At 37.4% G+C, this 21,817-nt stretch overlaps 3 protein-coding genes across 6 annotated transcripts; all 3 read left to right on the top strand.

Moving 5' to 3' along the window:
* Positions 1-417: 417 nt before the first annotated feature.
* rer1 (retention in endoplasmic reticulum sorting receptor 1) lies at positions 418-6,983 on the top strand. Of its 4 annotated transcripts, XM_074682446.1 has the most exons (8): positions 418-529; positions 2,414-2,495; positions 3,087-3,191; positions 3,536-3,632; positions 4,293-4,371; positions 4,817-4,952; positions 5,258-5,312; positions 6,592-6,983. In XM_074682446.1, exons 2-8 carry the CDS (start codon positions 2,415-2,417, stop codon positions 6,600-6,602), a joined length of 564 nt encoding a protein of 187 aa, XP_074538547.1. In that variant the 5' UTR covers positions 418-529; position 2,414; the 3' UTR covers positions 6,603-6,983. The 4 variants fall into 4 exon arrangements, with proteins under 4 accessions (XP_074538547.1, XP_074538542.1, XP_074538546.1 ...); XM_074682441.1 differs by having other exon boundaries at positions 5,258-6,964; XM_074682445.1 differs by lacking the exon at positions 418-529 and adding an exon at positions 820-1,027 and having other exon boundaries at positions 5,258-6,967.
* A 2,308-nt stretch (positions 6,984-9,291) lies between these two features.
* Positions 9,292-12,653, top strand: LOC141799735 (taste receptor type 1 member 1-like). The gene is made up of 5 exons (XM_074682073.1): positions 9,292-9,573; positions 9,713-10,438; positions 10,748-10,954; positions 11,256-11,376; positions 11,725-12,653. Exons 1-5 carry the CDS (start codon positions 9,307-9,309, stop codon positions 12,651-12,653), a joined length of 2,250 nt encoding a protein of 749 aa, XP_074538174.1. The 5' UTR covers positions 9,292-9,306.
* A 4,476-nt stretch (positions 12,654-17,129) lies between these two features.
* Positions 17,130-21,140, top strand: LOC141798781 (taste receptor type 1 member 1-like). The gene is made up of 6 exons (XM_074680623.1): positions 17,130-17,311; positions 17,628-17,943; positions 18,612-19,337; positions 19,474-19,680; positions 19,834-19,954; positions 20,212-21,140. The coding sequence occupies exons 1-6, from the start codon at positions 17,130-17,132 to the stop codon at positions 21,138-21,140; spliced, it is 2,481 nt and encodes an 826-aa protein (XP_074536724.1).
* Positions 21,141-21,817: the final 677 nt, after the last annotated feature.

Below are 21,817 nucleotides of genomic sequence, written 5' to 3'. Positions count from 1 at the left end.
TTCCATAAAATGCCAACTTTGCCTCCCTTTACCATTTACTCTCCAATTTTGCTAATCTCATAGATAGATAGATAGATAGATAGATAGATAGATAGATAGATAGATAGATAGATAGATAGATAGATAGATAAATAGATAGATATACAATATAAGCTGATGGAATAAGTGCTAAAATAAAGCTTATGGAACTTTATTATTATTATTATTATTATTATTATTATTATTATTATTATTATTATTATCATTATTATCACACAAAAAGGCATGACAAAAAAGAATTCGGTACATGTATATCAAAAAGCAAGGATTCCCTAGTAGCCTTGAATAACCTTAGACTGTGAATAACACGCAAATGAAGCCGGATTCTCACAAATTTGGGATTTCCACATCAGCTTCCTCGTTTTCTGGGATCAACTATCTTGACTGCCTTGTCTTCGAACCCTTGCGGAAGTACTGACGTGTTCACACCGAGAGGTGGCTAGTTTAGCTAGCTAGGTAGTGCCGGGTAGTGACACAGCGGCCGTATCAGGTAAGAATGGCAGTCATTGATTTAATTTCTCTTGAATCGAAAACACATTTAGGATGGAAAGGCAGGTAATGAAACGAAGGAGGCGTTTAACTGGTTTTATTATCTGCTGGCTGCGATTTGGTCACTGTAGAACTGTTTGATTTCTGACTAGGCTAGCTTGCTAGTTGTGCAGTTGTTGGCAACGCAGAAACGTATCACCGGAAGTGAGTTGTCAAACTGCTTCATTTCTCCATGGTATTTGTAGTTCTGGATTTTCTCTAGAAAGCGGGATTTCAATAGAGAGATAGCGGCAAAGAAACTACAATGTCTCTTGGTGTGCTCTACATAGCCTCTTTATTGGCTCTATGTGAAATGTAGTTCCACAACATAATGCTTGGGTTGATGAAGGTAGACTGCTGCCTAACTTAAACTACAATACCCACAGTAGCATGATATGGGCCAAAGGGCAATCCCCGTTTGGAGAGCTATTTGAGGGAGCTACGTGTTGGGCTAACGTAGGTAATTTTTCTATATTATTCTCGACGACACGTTATCAGCAATTATACAAACATTAATTTCGTTCACAGGAACGGGACGGTTTTCACGAAAACACCGTTTTAAGAAATATGCCTTCTTAGCTTCCATCGTGATTGCTCAAGCCGGTTAGCTAGTTGGGCAGCTAACGTTAGCTTTAATCACGAACATTCCTGTGTGGTCTTGCCCATTTTAATAACTATCTCTATTCAAAACGCCTGCTTACAATGTCCTCCGGTGACTACGCGAACTGTTATTCGTTTATCAGAAGAGTGACCTCGTAGATCGAGTTGAGTGATTTCTGAACGTTACCTTGATAATTCATAATCCACTCCATACGAAATCAATGAATCTCGAAAGGTCTAAAGCGAAAGAAATGTTGCCGGAAGGAGGAAATTGTAAAGTTACAAACTGTTGCTTTAATTCGTCAATGTGAACAAGGGTTACACTGTGTCTTTTATATTTGGCTTTCATATGTGTTCTTTTCTGGTCATCCCTGTGAGTGTTCATGTTAAGTTACCGGCCTAACAGGTTGAGACCTGACAGTGAAACCCCCTTTCCAGTTCCTGTCGTGTCGGAAAATGAATGTTTACCGTTTTGGTTGTTTTTTTGTTGGTGTTTCACTTAATACCGCATAGATCATTTAACTACAACAACACATACACAGACTCTCCTCTGCCTATCTTCTTCATTCCCCTAGGGCAATTTATAATCAATCCAAGCCTTTTATGTCTTTATAGCGACTCGTTTATAGTCTTCTGGTTTCACTGGATAGGAGCCGAGATAACGTATTCATAAAAGAAGAAATTACCCTGCCAAATGTTACATTATCCTACTAAATATTTCAAAGATTAAACAAATATTTCTTTGCCATAGCCGAAGGTCTTGAATAGTTTTACGCTGCTTGTCATGTCGTTTATATAGCCTAAAAGTTTTAGTACTTCAGGTTTGCGATTGCACGTTGTATAAAATACAGCTGGGACTTGTGTTGAAGCATTTATTTAAGTGGGTTAACGTTATTTATCATTTTTTGTTTGAACCAGCTTGCACCTTGCGCTGAGAAGTCAAATATTACCACTAATAAAATGGATAATAGCTAAGGTGAAAAATGGCAAGTGTGTATTTCCTGAAACTATGAGTTTTAGGAAGGGACTCTCAAATACTACAGTTATTGAATTGTTGGTTGGAATACTAAAACATTAAATTCACTTAATTCATCGCCAGACAATACACATTAAAGCACTGAAGATGCTTGTTTTGTGTGTATTAGATATTGGTGGTCTGCTTCATACAGACTCACATGTAGTCTATATATGTGAAGCACCATTAATCAACCGTTAATCAATGTGTGTTTCTTAACTTCTCTTTCAGAATGTCAGAAGGGGACAGCATTGGTGAGTCAATCCATGGGAAACCATCCGTAGTTGCTGCCTTTTTTACAAGGATTGGCCAGGTAAAGTGCCCTTATTATGGATCACACTTATTGCACTATGTAATTCAAGAGTAACAACTGTTTATCTTATGAAACTCTTGACAAAATAAACAAAATATTTGCTTTCAAATTCTAATTTTATTTTTTTGTATCTGCTGAATAAAAGTTGAACTAATGATTAAACACCAAGAGCAAAAGTCAGTTGCTTTAACATTAAAAAATACTTCTGCCCTTGAATTTTGACAGACCAGTGCTCCCTTACCTGATATCAGAGTGTCTATCTTGAAGTTTTCCAAAAATAGCATCACAAGTAGAGGCTTACACTGAGTTTCAAGAACAGTCCTTATCAAAATACTGGTGATGTTTTCCATAGGAATGAAAGAATGATGAATCATTGCAGCGTAATATTGAATAATATGAACATATCATGTGTTGCAGTTAAGAAGCAAATAGTTCTGGTGCAGAAAACTGTTTACTCCCAAGTCTTTGTCATGTATTGGACTCCTCATGCATTTTTCTTTTGCATGCTTGGCCATAATCTGTGATATTCTTTGTACTTTAATAATACAATATGCCGTGGTCTGTTTGTATATCTGTATCATTTCTTAAAAGGTCTATCAGTCATGGCTAGACAAGTCAACGCCCTTCTATGTAGTGCGATGGGCAACCACTCTTCTACTTACAGCTGTCTACATGATCAGAGTGTACATACTACAGGTGAGTTACGTCGTAATCTTCTTTGTTAATGTTCACAAACCTTACACTAGAATCTGTTAGATTGCAAAATTAGGAGAAAGGAGATCACTCCCCAGCTCCTATTGTTTTACTTGTGTTGTGAGTTTGAACAGAAGACTTGATGTTCTAAGTGAACAGTGATTCTCTCCTAATGTGAAAATTTTGGCCCATGGCACTGTCCAATCAAACTGTACACCTTATTTTTTTGTTGTATTTTGTTTGACAAGTGTAACAACTGTAATCTTCACATTTTTGTCCACCTCCTGCATCTGTCTGTTTTTGTGTTTGAGGTGTTCAATATGGTTCTGTTTTTTGTTTCTTCCCAGGGCTGGTATATAGTAACATATGCTTTGGGAATCTACCATCTCAATCTCTTCATTGCTTTTCTATCACCAAAAGTGGACCCTTCGCTGCTTGATGAAGGCAAGTAGGCACTAAAAATCAGACCCATTTTTTGTGTCATGCTTTGGGTAACTTGTTAACATGTTACCTTCCTTTTTGTGGGGGGTTTAAATCCTGCCAATCATGTTCCATTCTTTGGAAAGTAAAAACATCTGACCAAGAATGTTTCTCGCAAACAGCACACATTTTCATCAACTTATTTTCTACTTCAAAACCTCCCTAGTATCGAATGTCATTTAACAGAGCACTATTTTACTTCTGATGCAGTTTTGGGTATCTGTGAAACTCCTAGTTTGTTTTATTGATTTGTTGTGATTTTATGTTTTAGAAGTGCGTAAGGTGGCATAAAGAGTAATAGGCACAGAACATTACAACTTCTTTCACAAAGCCAATATTTAGAAACAAGGTCTCAGTATGTCGGGGAGGGATGTCACAGAAGTGAAAAGATCACTAAAATTGACAGTTTTCTTTTTTAAATGATTGGTAATTAGAATACTAACCTCTTCCTCAATCCTTTTTTATATATTCAGTAACTTCTGAATCTGATCACTGGTCAATTCCACATTGTTCAAATATAAATCATACAACACAAATGTTTCTTCAGTTTACGGTTTGCACGGTTGAATAAAGATTGCTATTTCCCCTTTTAATTCTCTTCTTCGTCACTCTTTCTACCTGCAGATGAGGGTCCATCCCTTCCTACCAAGCAGAATGAGGAGTTCCGCCCATTCATCAGGAGGTTGCCTGAGTTCAAGTTCTGGTGAGTTGAATGATTGTGTGTGACTAAAGTTTAACTTTGCTAATTTTGCAAAAGAAGTAGAATATGAGCACCACAGCCCAAAAATAACTTTTTTTTTTTATATCTGTCTTTTAACATTTTTATCTTTTTTAAACTGCTGTAAAAAATAATAAGATGAAGAACTGTTATTACACTTAAGAGGATAGACACTCAAGCAAAGTGGTGCAGAAGTAGCATCAAAGTGTAAAGCCTGAGCTCAAATCCAAACCAAGAAAATTAGAAATTTTTCAACCCAGCCTTTCTTTGCTGAAACCAACGTAGAGCACTTTGGCAAGCGCTCCTTTGTCCTACAGAGTTTAGATCAGAGCTTGTGATGGGCTCCACAGACATTCGTGACAGTAGGGTCAAATGTATCACGGAGGTGATGACACTGTTTTAACTAAGCTTATATTTGTCTCCTTTACAGGCATTCAGCAACAAAAGGCATTGTCATCGCCATGATTTGCACATTTTTTGAAGCCTTCAACGTGCCAGTCTTCTGGCCTATACTTGTAATGTACTTCATCATGCTCTTCTGCATCACCATGAAGAGGCAGATCAAGGTAAAGCACATACATTTGCCTAGGACTATATGAGTTTTTTGCATTGGTGTTGCAGCTTTTTAATTTTATTACATGCATTAAACCTGAACGTCTGAGAAGGTTGTGCAATTGTTTAATTTTTATACGTGACGATCTGGCTCTTATTACTTCCATTTTGTAATTTTTTTGGGTTTGAATTTTACATCTGGATTACACTTGTTTAACTGACTTTTTTAAATCTACCGCTGAAGATGAACATGGCATTTAAAATAGTTTGGAAAAATGTGATGCTTATCCCTCTCTTTCTCTTCTCAACCCTTTTCTAGCACATGGTGAAGTACAGATACCTACCGTTCACACATGGAAAGAGGACATACAAAGGCAAGGACGACACAGGGAAAACTTTTGCTAGTTAAAAATTCCCACTTCCCCTTCCCCTCCTCCTTTATCTGTCACAGCCAATGGGGAGTGACAAGGGTTAGAGATTTCTTTTGTTTTTTATTGTAAGAGGGACAGTAACATGAAAACATCACATTGAAACAAAGTTTTGATCCATGGTTCACAGTGTTGGATAAGGATATGAGCAGCATGGATCAACTTATTTCGGGGGAAATTGCCTTTGTCAATTAAGGGGTAGTTTTTTTTCAGACCACAATCCTGATTTGAGGATTGGTCTGCATTTGTTCAGCAGTGGTGATACTTAGTGCTGCCTTTTGCCTTTTTAACCCCAAGGGGTAAGTATGAAGTCAAGAAGGAACCACTCTGAAAAGACAAGAAAATAATTTTGTGATACGCTTTTCAATATTGGTGAATCCATCACATTTCCTTCTTTGAAGTGAAATCAATCCGCCAACTTTCGATTAATTCATTGATACCTTGTTATTTGTAACAAATTTATATGAAAGTATGTAGTGTTGATAGCAAAATAACAACTTGAGATATGAGGTGAAACCTGAAGGAAATGACACGGTCGTGAAGTTGTTCTGTACTAATTATAGACAGATTAGAGATTCAGTCACAATTTACTTGCATATGCATTCATAACAGGCACAGAAGAACATTTCATCTTTCTCTTAACCATTATTAGCAAAAATAATTACACCCTGCAAATATATATATTGTTTTAATGTCATTTATTTTGAATTTGATAATTAATGAAGCAAGAGTCTATATGGATGATTATCAGTGACCTAAAATGATTACCAACCACCAACACGTCGAATGCATTATTCATTGTGGATGGCGCTCCCCCAATCAGTTTAGTCTCCGGTAGTTTGTAGTCTTTCTTTACTTCCTCTTTCCACTTTTACCCTTGTGTGACTGTCCCAGATATGATGTTGTGTGACCACCCCAAAAATCAAACTTCAGAATTCTGAGGAGACATTAAGCTCACAGTGACTTCTGAATTTATCAACTTTACATTTGTGTATTGTTTGAAGAAGCCAGTATTCAAGTTAAAATTATTACAAAGTTTAATCTGGGACAATATTAGAAATTTCATGATACCCACACAACCTTTTGAAACATGTACCCATCTTTGTTTCAAAGCCTAGGGTCCTTTGGATTTGTGTAGACTAGCTGTAGTGGTCCTTAATGATATGTGTATGCTTATGGTAAATATAGTCATTCCAAGCAAACTTTTGTTCTCTTTCTTTTGCAGAGGAAACATAAGAAAACAGAGATTGAAAGCTTTTATTATAAGAAATGGATGAAGTGGGTGGCGAACATGCTGTTTTCTATGCCTGTTAATTTTTGTCTTCATTTTTATCAAAATGCTGGGGATTTTCTGTCATCATAAACTTAGATCAGCACTGTAGTTAAGGGATCAAAACATTTTCTGTACAAAGTTTGTGTTACAAAGGATTGTCTGGAGGATTTGTTGTGTATATATATATATTTTAAAATATGAGATTTTTTTGAGATTATTTTTATTTTTGGTTTTCTTTCAACCACCATTTCCACATTTAAATCCATCTCAATTGAAATTGATGAAAGCAGAGTTGATTAGTTGGGTTTTTGATTTGATAAATTAAAATATGTTTATAATGGATTGCATGTTATTGTTTTCTTGTGCTACAGTTATAAACAAAACTTGATTTTAATAACTTAAGTGTAATTTTTCACTCCAAATGCAATTAAAGAGGCTGTTTCCCTTCAAAAAGTAAACACTTGTGTCGGCTTGATTTTGTATGGTGGTTCAGATATTCAACCCAAAGGCAGTGTATCACCAATATGATTAAATTCTGAGGTTTTAATCCTTAAGTTCCCTCCGAATGGGAGCATCATTGCCCCACTTTTGGAAGACTCTGGCATGATGATGAAAAAAACATCTGAAATTTAAAAATAGATAAATGAGGTTTTGTAACACTGGGTGTGTCTCAAATTGTATACTTCTATTTGTTCACATGCATTAAGTATTGCTAGTACACTATGCATTTGCAAGGGTAGTGCGGACTCAAATGGAACACTGCCACTGTAGACTAATGAATCTCACAGAATCTTGAAGAACTTGAGTTTCTCATGGGCTTCATCCTTTTTGATTGGGGGTTGTGGCTCGGTTAAAACACATTAAGTTATGCACACATTTGGAATGTGCAGCTTGTAACGGCAATCACCGATTTGTGCTTTGTTGAACATATTCTTGGTTGCTTATACTGCAATGTCACCACTTGAGAGCAGTATTTCTCTGTCATGAATTGTACCCCAGACTACACTCGGTCACAGATGAACGTCATGCTTCACAACCCAGACCCATAAGCCATCTGCGACCTGTGATGACACATTTTTATTGAAGACAAAGCCCACCATCACCTGTCAACTAAGTAGAACAGGGACAAACCCATGTGACCTTCAAAAACAAATACTTTTGCCCTGTGAATCAGGACATGGTCAGAATTCAAACTTTGGTGAGAGACTTCGTCACGGCCTTGCATTTTGTCTTTGTCTTCCACAGAGTGATTGCAAATGATCTCCTGTCAAATGACCTCATTGACCAAAGCTCCAGCCATGCGAAGCACATTTGTAAGAGGATGCTACATTTTAGCATATGAAGATCCATGCTTAAATTAAATCACGCAAGGTCTGCATCTGCATGAGCAGGGTTAGGTAAATGATGGGTGTTTCACTCAGCACCCTTTGGTATTAATGTGTGAATGTGACATGTTGTGTTTAAGTGCTTTGGTCATGAGAAGTGCTGCAGAAGTACAGTCCATTTACTATGCTTTTAACTTTGTCCATCTTGACTTTTGTTCACATTTCTGTCCTCATGGTCATCCTGAACCATGGTGCACTGATGTCTAAGGTTGCCAAAACCTTTCTGACTTTTAACCAAAGTATCAGTTGTCTACGTTGTGCTAACCATGAGCCACAACATAGAAATACTAGGCTTGCTGTAAATGAGATAATTGATTGTTTTTTATGTGATGAAAATGATTTCAGAGATAAAACTGATATTGATTTTCAGAAATTCTGCCATTATACAAAGAAGTTCTGTTTTTAAGTGTAGCTCAAGCCTGAAAGGGAGCTGATAACCATATTCTGTTGAGTTCATGACATCTTGAAAATTTGGTAGATATTTTTAGATTAATATCCATGAGCATCATAGGGAGATACTCTGACACTATGCCTCATTCTGCCTTTTACAGTTTGCTGTTTTACTGTGGTCAGTTGGAATAAAAGCAAACAATTCCGTCTGCAAACAAGTAACGACATTTCCGTGTAATTCTCTACTAAAATAATGTACATCATCTAACGCATTGCCATCTTTCGGCTTAATACAAATTGCAGACACAGTTATAACATTTAAAGGTTTTTAAATTGAACATATAGCCATCTAAGGGAGCATCTAAGATGCTTCTTTGCATACTCATTTGTGTTTTCTCCACAGCCATGTTTACGAATATGCATTTATGATATCTGAAGCCATGCATTCTTAAGCACATGTAAATGAACACTGCGGCTTTGCCAGTACAAGTAATGCATTGCTGATTAAAGGCAAATCCCAGTTGAGCTCATAACAGAATGCCAATTATGACAACGATGCGGGCTCTTGCACTTTTAAGTGCTCTTCAGCTTCTACATGCTTTGCCTCAGTGCGCTGTCTCTGCCTCAGAGTTTCAACTGGATGGTGATTATCGGGTTGGTGGACTCTTTGATATTCATAATGTCATCACTCCTGTTTACTATGACAGACCAGAAGCTGCTGACTGCTCCAGGTGAGTCTTGTGATGATACATTTTGAGTGTCAAAACAATTACACCCTTGTGAAGATTTAAAATTCTGCCAAGTATATGATCTTTGGTCTTCAGATAATACTACGTTCCTTTCTCCCCACAGTGAGCTCTTAGTCCCCTCGAGTTATCGAAGGTTTCAGCTGATGAGATTCTCCATAGAGGAAATCAATAATTCAACCAGCCTGCTGCCAAATGTGTCACTTGGTTATGAGATATTTGATCACTGCTCTGATTCACACAGCTTCCCAGGACTTCTGAATCTCATCTCAGTTAATAACTCGTTTCAACCTTGGAGTGAACCAAGAAAAAATCTGTCCAAAGTGTCAGATGTCATTGCAGTGGTCGGGCCTTTTTCAAGCACTGTCACCATGACGGTTGCCCCACTCTTCATGGTGGATCTTATTCCTTTGGTAACTATGCTATTTACAGTGTTTCTATATTTTCCAGAATGAAACAATCTATAATATGATATAAGGCATTCACAATGTCAAATATTGAGATACTGACTTAATGTCGACTGAAAATGATGATTTCTCTCTCTTTCAACAGGTTAGCTATGGAGCTGCTAGTTCTGCCTTTTCAGAAAAAGCCAAATACCCCTCCTTCTTAAGAACAGTTTTTTCCAATAAAGACATCATAGAAGTCATTGTCAACATTATACTGCATTTCAACTGGCGCTGGGTTGCTTTTCTTCGGAGCGACAATGATTTTGGCAATGATGGCCTGGAAATGTTCATAAAAAGGATAGAGCACACAGAGATCTGTCTGGCTTACACCAAAGGTCTAGATTACAAAACAAACTACTCCAAGATGTTCAAACAAATAGAGGAACAGAAGATACCTATCATTATTGTTTTCGCTACCAAACTGAACGCTGAAACTCTCATTATGTCAGCAATACAAATGAATGTTACAAACAAGGTTTGGATAGCAGGAGATACTTGGTCACTGAGCAAGAAGCTCCCCAAAGAGAAAGGAATCAAAAATATTGGAACTGTCCTCGGAGTTTCTCAGCCAGTCGTGTCAATACCTGGTTTCAATGATTTTATCTATTCCACCAAAAGCCAAACCCACTGTAAAAAATCAAAGCAAAACTCTATTTGTAACCAGGATTGTAACTGCAGTCATCTGAGTGCAGAGGATGTTGTTGCTTTGGACCCGTCTTACTCTTTTCCTGTGTACGCCGCTGTGTATGCCATTGCACATGCCTTACACAATGCTTTGCAATGTGGAGTTTATCAGTGTAATGACAACATAACAGTGTTTCCACACATGGTAAGTATACACACAGTCTTATAAAATGTACAGCTGTATTTATTACAGCATGATCTGTTTGTCTCTTCATGGCTAGAAAAGTGGACTTAAAGGTTTTGTTATCACACAAATGTCAAATGTAGCATAATAAGTTATCTTCATGTAATTAAAGTAAATATAAATGTCTATGAAATAAACAAATCAGATTTCATTTCATAATATATTTAAAGATATAATTCACACTGAATTTCTTTCCTCTGTTTTAGAATAAACACTGTTTTAAATCACACTATATGCATAAAAAAACTGTACTTTCTGTACCTTCACCAGGTTCTAGCAGAGCTGAAGAAGTTGAACTTCACACTTTTGAACCAAAACATTGAGTTCAATGAGAATGGAGACCCGAGGTTTGGATCCTATTCTATAGTTTTTTGGAACCACACTGGTGATGCAGAGAAGATCGGCTTCTTTAAGTTTCAGCCTTCAATCCACTATGCCATCAACAGCAGCAAAATTCAGTGGTACACAAATGGAGAGGTGAGTTTTTTATACTGACAGTAGGGGGCAACAGTTTTCTAGAAGCTTACAGCAGTACACTGAGATTATGCTCAGCTTTAAGAAGCAGAAATGGAATAAATAATGTATTCCTCAGAGTTTTCTTCACATTTATTGCACTTACACACAGTGAGGGTCAAGAACAAGGAAAAAACAGAGTTTTTTCGCAGAGCTTTAAAAGCTGAACAAGCTCCTGTGACAATCATCAACCTCAAAATAGCTCTCCTTTATGTCATTGTTTTGAGTTTCAACTATTTCTATACTGATCATCTGTCTTGTACAGGTGCCCACCGCGCTGTGCTCTCCAGAGTGCTTGGATGGGTATGCCAAAAAGCAAAATGGAATCCACAAATGTTGTTTCAACTGTGAGATCTGCCCCAATGGAACTTACATCAACGTCACAGGTAAATAAGTCTACAGAAAATAAAGGAAATACCAAAAACTGTTCTCTGATTCTTGCCCAGATGTGAGCTTTTAATGGATATTTAAGAAGATTTGTTTTGGTGGAAACCATGTTTCCAGTAATGTAACAGTGACTGGGTTGAACAAGTAAACATGGAGACAAGAAAGTCAAACAAAGATCTTATTAAACAAAAAACTCAGACTGATAAAATAATCAAAACCTATTCAGTCAGGTCTATTCTTCGACAATAATGAGCTACATGAAATACTAAAGGTAACTTTCTTTTTTCTCATTCTTTGTTTTAAAGTTAACTTAATCCACAGTCTTTCCTTTTCTCCATGTCAACCAGTGGATCCCTACGAGTGCATCAAGTGTAAGGACACAGAGTGGTCCACTGAAGGAAGTACGTCATGCAGTCTGCGCTCAGTGGAGTACATCCCATTCACAGACAGCGGGGCTATAGTCATCATGTTTGGGGCTCTTGCCTTGGTAGGTCTTACACTTGTTGTGTCTGCTCTCTTTGCCATCAACTTCAACACCCCTGTTGTCAGATCAGCTGGAGGAGCGATGTGCTTCCTTATTTTAGGCTGCCTCAGTCTGTGTAGTCTCAGTGTGTTCTTTTACTTTGATAAACCAACAGCTTCCTTTTGTATTCTAAGATTTCTACCATTCCTTTTGTTTTACACTGTTTGTCTTGCATGTTTTGTTGTGCGCTCTTTTCAAATTGTTTGCATTTTCAAAATAGCAGCCAAGTTCCCCAAGCTCTACAGCTGGTGGATGAAATACCATGGACAATGGCTGATCATCACTGTGGCATTTGTTACTCAGGCATTCTTACTACTGATTGGTTATTCCTCCTCACCTCCAAAGCCCTACAATGAAACAGTTTGGTACCCAGACCAAATTATTCTTGGTTGTGACATTGATCCTAGATCAGCCTCTACTTCTGTGGTTTTACTTGTACTGTTGTGTGCCCTGTGCTTCATTTTCTCCTACATGGGAAAAGACCTTCCTAAAAACTACAATGAAGCCAAAGCAATAACCTTCTGCCTGCTCCTGTTGATCCTCACTTGGATCATGTTTACCACTACATACATACTCTACCACGGCAAATACATCCAAACTTTAAACGCTCTGGCTGTTCTCTCTAGCTTGTATTGCTTTTTGTTGTGGTATTTCCTCCCAAAATGCTATATCATCATTTTTCAACCCCAGAAAAATACACAGCAGCATTTCCAAGGTCTCATTCAGAATTATACTAAAACAATCAGCCAGTAATTTTTCTGTTTATTTCTGATATCTTCAAGAAGGAGTTGAAAATACTTAACTCTTGGTTCATTTAGTTAGGATTGTATTGATGGGTGATACTGCAAAAGTTTAAATACACACCAATGTTAAGGAAAGCATAACAATGCATCAAGCTTGTGTCCCATTAATAACCATGCATGTAGAATAATAAGTCAAATAAAATAATCTTAATAAAGCACTATAAAGTTAACCGTGGTGTGATTTTTGTCTATTTTGTTTCACAGCAGCTTCTGGTTCAAATATGAGGGGCCGTTAACACGACAACGGTTTTGGTGAAACACAAAAGTTTTGTTGCGTTTCAGCCTCGCGTTTACACGGAAACGGCGTTTCAGCCGACCTAAAACACAAACTTTTGAAAACCGGTCTCCAGGGTGGGATTTTTATGAAACGCTGACGTCACACTTCGCCTCGCGCGCATACAATAGGACAACAGTACCGTTGTTACGGTCGTCGCGAACTACCGTGTCGTGCTTGTTCTGCTCAATCTGTTGAATGTCTTTCAATAAAATGTGCATCTGTTGCTCCACTATTTACCCCCCAATTCACCAGATGACCGGCTCAACTCTACTTCGGTGGAGACCTCCCAAAAGCTGCTTCTGGACAAGACAGTTATAGCACCACCTACAGGCCTGGCATGCTTACTACAGCGTTTTCAGTCCACTAGCGTTTCCATGTAAACGCAGCTTTTTTTCACTGCGTTTTAGCGTTTTCAGACAAAACGTTGTAAACGAGGCCTCTGTGTAGATTTTGTTGTCGTCGTCGTTGTTGTTGTTTTTGTGTCGTTTTAATGCTGTATATTTTCAAAGCATGTAGCATTAAGCATGTATGCAAGTATGTAGTTTTACAATATGTCATGTTCACAGCCTTAATTGACACAAAAGCACAACTTTTCTTTTAAGGTGCAACATGCAGACTACTAGCTCTATGGCTCTTTCCTGTGTGCCTGGATGAAGCTAAGGCTTTGTAATTAGCATCACGTAACAGCTCAAATGTGTTTTTTCATGGCAATCTATCTATCAAGCTTTTCTGAGAAGAATGAACACAAACTGCTAGCTACATTATGCTGCCATTATAGGAGCTTAAGGTGGAAGATGAAGAGAACAGTCTTCAGTACAAAGTTTAAGAGGGAGGTTTTCTGGCTGTTAAAATCTAATCTGAGAGGAGCCTCATTTTTGGGGGGTTAAAACTGAAACTAGTAGAACTCCAGAAAAACTAAAGTGGACACCAAATTAGGTGCACCAAATTATGTCTTAAAAGGTTTTTTGAGTGCCCACGCTCAGGGATGGATAAATGCACAGGCTCACCTGGGCTGCAGCCTGGGGGCCCCATATGTGCAGGGGCTTGGTTTGTATCCTATGGGATCCCTGCCTGATTCTCTCACAGCTCAGCTCAAAACAAGAAAAATTTATCATGGTTTATTCAATTATTTTTTTCTATTTTATCAATTTATTTTTTCTATTTTATCAATTATTTTTAATCAAAGAAAAAATATATCATTTAATTTTTTATATGGACTGTTTATTGTCACTTGGCTGTTATATATTTAAAATATGCATGTGTTTTCTTTTAATCATAGTTTAAAAGATAAGTTATTCAATGTTTTTATATTGACTGAGTTTACTTCCAATTTGCTGCAAACAAAAATAAATATTTATATCATTATCAAGAGGTCTGTTGTTTACATAATGTGGCAAGTCACCTGTTGGGCTTGTTTTGGGCTTGTTTCCTCAGAGCTGGTTGCCTATTTCAATTGCGAAACATGGCAGCGTTGCCTGGGGCTTATGCTTGTGCTGGGATAGCATGAACTATAAGAGAGGGGCCCCACAAATAGAATAGCCTAGGGGCCCATGACTACCTTAATCCTCCTCTGCCCACGCTCAAAAAGCTGTTCAAAAAACACAACACTACCCTTTGCTCATCCACTGGAGACACTGAAGTATTAGGACTCAAACATTTGTTAGAGTGACGCCAGCTTTGGAATGCAGCAGCTGTAAATGCCTACAAAAATAACTGAACAGTGTTTAATAAAGCACTGGACTAGTCCAGTTCTGACTGGGCAAGAATACTGAGCATTAGTGTTTTGGTTTTTCTTTATGAAAACCCACCCACAGTTGGGATTAGGATTTAATGGCGTGAGTATAATATGTCAACGTCCCCTACAATCAGATAAACAGATGAAACACTGAACAAATAAACACATCTTTTCCACGGGTCAAAAACAGTGACCTTACTCATTGTTTTCTGCTCAGGTAACTGTTCAATTCAAAGATGTAAAACTATGTGGGCGAAAGATTGCATGGGTTAAGTTTTGGCTAGCATCAACCTTTTACACTTGAAAAATGTTGCGCCTGAATTTTCAAGTGTTTAGTTTTTTAAATTCTGGGTGAAAAATGGGTATAGAAGAGAATGAGAGTGACTTATTTACTTATTTATCATTTGTTTTGATTTCTTGGCTTCAGATGATGTAAAAATATTCAGTCAGTATATCACATTGAATATCAAAATTGTTTTTTTAGTCTCTGACTTTTTTTTAAACTGGGATAATGAAAATTGCGTCTTAAATTGTTCAGCAAAGCATACTTTTCTTTGCTTTAAAAACTTAAAATCTTTGAATAAAGAAGTGTATGACATAAAAGTGGAATATGAGTCTTTTTTTAGTTTAGTTTAGTTTAGTTTAGTTTAGTTTAGTTCAGTTTAAATTAGTTTAGTTTAGTTAAGTTTAGTTTATGTAAAGAAATGGAAGCACTGGAAGCCTTGTGGTAACATGGGGCATTCCTGGATTAAATGTACAAATTGATGTGAATTACTTTGTTTGTTTTCATTGTTACTGTTGACTCACTTTAAAACTTAAAATTAGAAAGAAGCAGGATCTCATTAAACTGAAAGACATACGCAGACATCACTGGTGTGTCGGAGCCAATGTGACTTATCTCAACACTGCAGCTAACTTGCAAAGCAACTTATTTGGTTCGAGTTTGGTGTATGAATCAAAATGACATGTTGAAGTATAATCACTCATTGGTAGAAAATGCAGTCCTCTATTGTTGTACGTCTTGCCTTAAGATTTATTTTTCAAAAATAGATAGCTGTAGGTATGTTAAAAGTGAGCTTTGGCAGCAGTACCCATAAAAAGTACAGGATCTACATTTCATTTACAGGTATGCTCAACACTGGAAGAATTGCTATTGTCCTCTTGAAAAAATACATTCGTGTAAGTAGTAGTGTGTCGTGTAAGTAGACACTTTATGTGCCAAACAGGGCAGAACAGTTCTCCACAAGAGGATGTCTGGATTTAAATCTCGGAAAGGGTCATGACCGTTCAACCCTGGTATGGTGGTTACATATTTTCTTTCTTTCAAATGTGTGGTCCACTGTTAAATCATGCAAGGATTATTTGTATGAGCAGGTGGCCTTCAAGATTAAACCAAAGATCCTGGTTTGAATTAATGAAATGTGTGTGTGATTTCACTCAAGAGTGTATCCTGTGATGCACACAACTAACATGTGCCCAGAAATTTCAGGGTTAACATGGGGTTGAAAGTTTCTGAAAGGCAAATCCATTTGAAAACATACAGAAGATGTTATTTAAAAAGTCCTCAGTAGTTGTAGTTATTAAATAAGTGTTCCCAGACTTTGCTGTTTTTTTGTGATGTGACGTGACTTGAAGTGACTTTGGAGCGGCAGATTGATAGAGACAAGTCCTACTGAATAATTAAATGGATTACATTTGTACATCCTTGTCTGAATTTAGTGATGGGCTAACCTCTTTCTGTAAGAAACAGTGAGTTAAACTTAGATGGCCATGTGTACTTTGCAAAGCCAGGTCCCTGTTCTCCATTATTTTCTCTACGGTCGTACAGTTTTGGGTGTGATACATCTGTAAATGGAATGGGAGCCACATACATCTTATCAGGTTATTTACTCACACAAATTGTGACTCTTCTTGCCTGGGTGGCAGATGATTTTTTGTTTTGACAGAAGTGCAAACATTAAAGCTGATTCTGTTTTACACATGTGCAGAAAATGAAGTATTTTAGCTTTAGTTTCACAGAAAATACATTTCTAGAACAACTTTTATCTTGTAACATTACAACTTTTTACTTGTAACGTTGCAACTTTTTTTTTTTTTTTTTTTTTTTTGCCTTAAAACAACTTTAATCTTAGAATGTTATACCTTTGTTGACCTTTTTTGAATATTATAATTGAATGGGTTATCCTTACCCTCCAGAGTAGCTTAGAAAAACATAATCAACTTATCTTCTGTGTGTATATAACCTAGGCTTTGTGCTGCAGGAAAAGTTAAATACTTTTGCATACTGATTTGTGAATTCTACTCCAACCATTTAAAGGATTTGATTGCATGGAAATGATTGCTGAGACTTAACCAGCATCATCCAGTGTGCCAAAGACAGAGTGAACTCTTTATAAAAGTAAAAAAAAAAAAAAATGGACTTTTTCTTTTCTTTTCTGTACCTCCTGGGATCACTTCTCTATGCTTTGGTTCAATGCACTGTTCCAGCGTCAGAGTTTCGGCTAAATGGAGATTATTTGATTGGTGGACTCTTTGATATTCATCACGTCAGTACCCCTGTTAACAACAACAGACCAGTAGCTGTTGACTGCTCCAGGTGAGTAATACTTAAAACCTTACTACAAATTTACTTCAGTTAAAAGTTAGGAGTGACTTCTGTAAAATATGTTTTTATATACTGAAGATCTTTGCAAAGGATGTAAGATGGCTTGCTTTGTTTGTTGTGGTATTTCACTACTATATTGTTCCAGTTAAAGCAAAGATACCAAAGTTGTTATTTTATGTTAATCTTGGCTGTTTAAATCTGTATTTAAAAAACTGAGACATGATGAGGTCAGTCAAGCTTTGAGAAGTGGTACAGTATCAAGAAGTGAAAAACAATCTGTGCTTATCTTTTCTTCATCTCTCCTCAGTCAACCCTTCCTCCTGCCAAATTACCGGAGGTTTCAGTTGATGAGATTCTCTATAGAAGAAATCAATAACTCAACCAACCTTCTGCCTGACATTTCCCTTGGCTATGAGATGTTTGATCATTGCTCAGATGCACAAAACTTTCCAGGAATTTTTAATCTTATCTCAGTCAATGGACAGATCCAACCATGGGTTGAAACTCAGAAGCAGCAAACAAATAATTCTGATATGTCCAGAGTGATAGCAGTGGTTGGTCCTTTTACGAGCACTCAGGCTCTGACTGTAACCCCATGGTTCATGGCTGACTTCATTCCCACGGTACATTTTATGATTACTGTTGAATGATGGTTTTAATTATTGATGAATTATTTTTTAATGCAGCTAAGAGTTAGCATCTAAAAATTAGCCTGCTTCACTGTTATGTATTGAACTTAACTTTACACCCTCCAGTTTTTTTTCTGTTGACAGTCCTTACTACAGTAGCATAACTTTCCTTAATTTTATCTAAACACTTTTGTGGTTCTTGGCTGCTTCATGTCTTTTTTTCTTCATTTTGGTGGACGTTTCACTCAGTTCTTTGTGTTTTAAAATCCCTCATTGGTCTACTCACCAACTACATATTTTGTATTCTTCTGATAAACTGGGAGTGCTAATAATGCCCTTTGTGGTGTTTACCATTGCTATTCAAAACTACTGGAAATGTGCTTTTGCTACATCAGACACTGAAGCAAATGTCTTCATTTATTTTATTTGAATAAAATTAATAAAGACATAGATGTAACCGAGTCTTCACCCCAGATTGATCGGATACAAAGTGGACTCTGGTGTTAGCCTTGCAGGAATTATTAACCAGTGTGATATAAGGTTTTGACCAATGAGAAACATTCTCTCTTTTTTTTATTCTCTTTTAAGTGCTTAATAAAAGAGTAAATGCAGTTTGATCTGAATTGAATTTGACTGATTAATTCTTTTTTGTTTTTTTTCAGGTCAGTTATGGATCGACCAGCTCTGTCTTTTCAGAAAAAGCTAAATTCCCCTCTTTCCTACGAACAGTGCATCCCAATAAAGATGTCATTGAAGTGATAGTTACTATTCTGCTGCACTTCAACTGGCGCTGGGTTGCTTTCCTCAACAGTGATAACGACTTTGGTATTGATGGATTGGAAATGTTCAGAAAAAGGATCAAGAAATCTGAGATCTGTCTTGGGTACACCAAAGGCCTTGGCAGCGATACAAATTATCCTCAAATATTTAGACAGATAGAGGCACAGAGGATAAATACTATTATTGTTTTTGCCCCAAAACTGACTGCTGAAGGACTCATCATGTCAGCAATAAGACTGAACATCACAGACAAGGTTTGGATCGCAGATGATGGATGGTCTTTAAACAAGAAGCTCCCTCATGAGAAAGGAATCAGAAGTATTGGAACTGTCCTCGGGGTTGCTCAACCAGTCATTACCATACCTGGGTTTAATGATTTTATCTATTCCACTAAAAGCCAGAATGATTGTGAAAATGAAAAACCAAACATGTTTTGTAATCAGGTATGCAAATGCAGAAATCTCAGTGCAGAGGAAATCATTTCTGTGGACCCGTCTTTTTCCTTTGCTGTTTACTCTGCCATTCATGCCATTGCACATGCCTTGCATAATACTTTACAATGTGGAGCCAACCACTGTTATCACAATATCACAGTTTACCCTCATATGGTAAGTCTACAAGTGAGTACAGAATCTGAACTGGCAAATTCATTATTCTGTTTGGTTGAAGTGATAAAGTAGGATAAAGCTGTCTGCTCTGCTCCTGTAAAATTGTAATTGTGTTTATATGTTTTCATGATACCAGGTCCTGGCAGAGCTGAAGAAATCCAACTTTACACTTTTAAATGAAAATATCCAGTTTGATGAGAACGGTGACCCTAAGTACGGCCCCCTCTCTATAGTTTACTGGAACCAGAGTGGTTTTGCAGAAGAGATCGGCTTCTACCACTTTCACCCCTCAGTGGATTACTTCATCAACGACAGCAAAATCCAGTGGAACACAAATGGAGGGGTAAGTTGATTTCTTTGAATTAATATTCTGTAATAAAGTTCAAGAGCTCAGGTGCATCAGATGAAAATAATTTGATTTTGTTGTTGGTGGCTACCAGAGTGATAAAAAAGATACATTTGATTGATAATCTTGTTTAACACTTCTCTTTCACAGGTGCCTTCTTCGCTTTGTTCAAAGGAATGCTCCATGGGGTATGTGAAAGAGCAAAATGGAATCCACAAATGTTGCTTTGCTTGTGAAATCTGTCCAAATGGAACTTACATCAACAGCACAGGTGAGTTTAAAAAAAAATGGTAAGAGGCAGTGCTGACATCACTTTTTGATGGTGAATAACTTGAGAATGTTGATTTTTATGACAATAATTAGGAATCCAGATCTCACTGGGTCCCTGATAACTCTTCATAAAAAAGTGATCCATAAAAACAGGCTAAAGGTTATTGTTTAAAAAATTGAACAAATTAAGGTTTTTGTTTTGTTTTTAAGAAAACTTTAACTTGATTATAATTCTGTCCTTTTCTCCATGTCAACCAGTGGATCCCTACGAGTGCATCAAGTGTAAGGACACAGAGTGGTCCACTGAAGGAAGTACATCATGCAGTCTGCGCTCAGTGGAGTACATCCCATTCACAGACAGTGGGGCCATTCTCATCATGCTGTGGGCTGTGGCCTTGGACGGTCTTACACTGACCATGTCTGCTCTCTTTGCCATCAACTACAACACCCCTGTAGTAAGATCAGCTGGAGGACTGATGTGCTTCCTCATTTTAGGCTGCCTCAGTCTGTGTAGTCTCAGTGTGTTCTTTTACTTTGGTAAGCCAACAGCTTTCTTTTGTACAATGAGGTCTTTGCCATTTATTTTGTTTTACACTGTTTGTCTTGCATGTTTTGTTGTGCGCTCTTTTCAAATTGTTAGCATTTTCAAAATGGCAGCCAAGTTCCCCAAACTCTACAGCTGGTGGATGAAATATCAAGGACAATGGCTGATCATCACTGTGGCATTTGTTACTCAGGCGTTCTCCCTCCTCATTGGTTATTCCTCTTCTCCCCCAAAGCCTTACAATGAAACAAACTGGCAACCAGAGGAAATCGTACTAAGTTGTGAAACTAAAATTGAAGCATACTCCTTTTCAGCTATCTTTCTTGCGTTTTTGGGCTTTCTTTGCTTCATTTTCTCCTACATGGGGAAAGACCTCCCAAAAAATTACAATGAAGCCAAAGCAATAACCTTCTGCCTGCTCCTGCTGATCCTCACCTGGATCATCTTTGCCACCATACAGGTGCTTTACCGTGGCAAGTACATCCAAATCCTGAATGCCCTGGCAGTACTGTCCAGTCTGTACTCCTTCCTGTTGTGGTATTTCCTTCCCAAGTGTTACATAATCATTTTTCAGCCTCACAAAAACACACAGCAGTACTTCCAAGGTCTCATTCAGAACTATACCAAAACAATCAGCCAGTAGATGCCTTTAGTAAATATGTTCCAGTAAAGACAGAGACACATATGACCTATAACCTCTCAAAGTGTTTTGTACTGTGTATGACACTCATAGACATTCATACACTGATCCTAAAAGATGCTATGTAAAGCTCCTATTGATAATCACTCATCTGACTGTTACTCATTAACACAAGGCTCAGTGATCAAGATCTTTCTGATGATATGAGATCTTATGGAACTGGGATTATAACAGCAAACTTTCAATCGAGAGATGACTGACTCAGCCCCCTCGTCAGTCATGCCTTTCTCGTCTTTGATTCTCTCAGAGTAGAAAAGTCTCCAATTCAGTCTTTTTTTTAGTCTCTATCTTTCATTTACTCTGTGCACGAATGAAGTTAGCATCACTACTTTCTGTGCAAGACCATGCAATTCATTATAAGACACAATTTTCTTGGTATGTGAGATTAAATGTCTGTTCAACATGAAATATCACAAGGTAGTGTGTTTTTTTGCAACTTGACACAATGTAAATTACAAATTCATGTATTTGAGCTCCTGTACAATTCCCTACATATAAATGAGTCCAGTAAAAGTGATTCAGTGAACATGTACGCTGCAACATACCATACATACTGCAACATGTGCCACCCTGGCAGTGATTGCCCAGGCTATCATCTTCTTTTTCTCCTGACTTTGTTT

The sequence above is a fragment of the Halichoeres trimaculatus genome, unplaced genomic scaffold (genome assembly GCF_033239565.1).
Source record: "Halichoeres trimaculatus isolate MK-OKI-2021-1 unplaced genomic scaffold, fHalTri1.1 fHalTri1_scaffold_11, whole genome shotgun sequence".
Taxonomy (NCBI): domain Eukaryota; kingdom Metazoa; phylum Chordata; class Actinopteri; order Labriformes; family Labridae; genus Halichoeres; species Halichoeres trimaculatus.
Note: the sequence above shows the minus strand (reverse complement) of the source record. Positions and strands in the feature narration are given on the sequence as shown.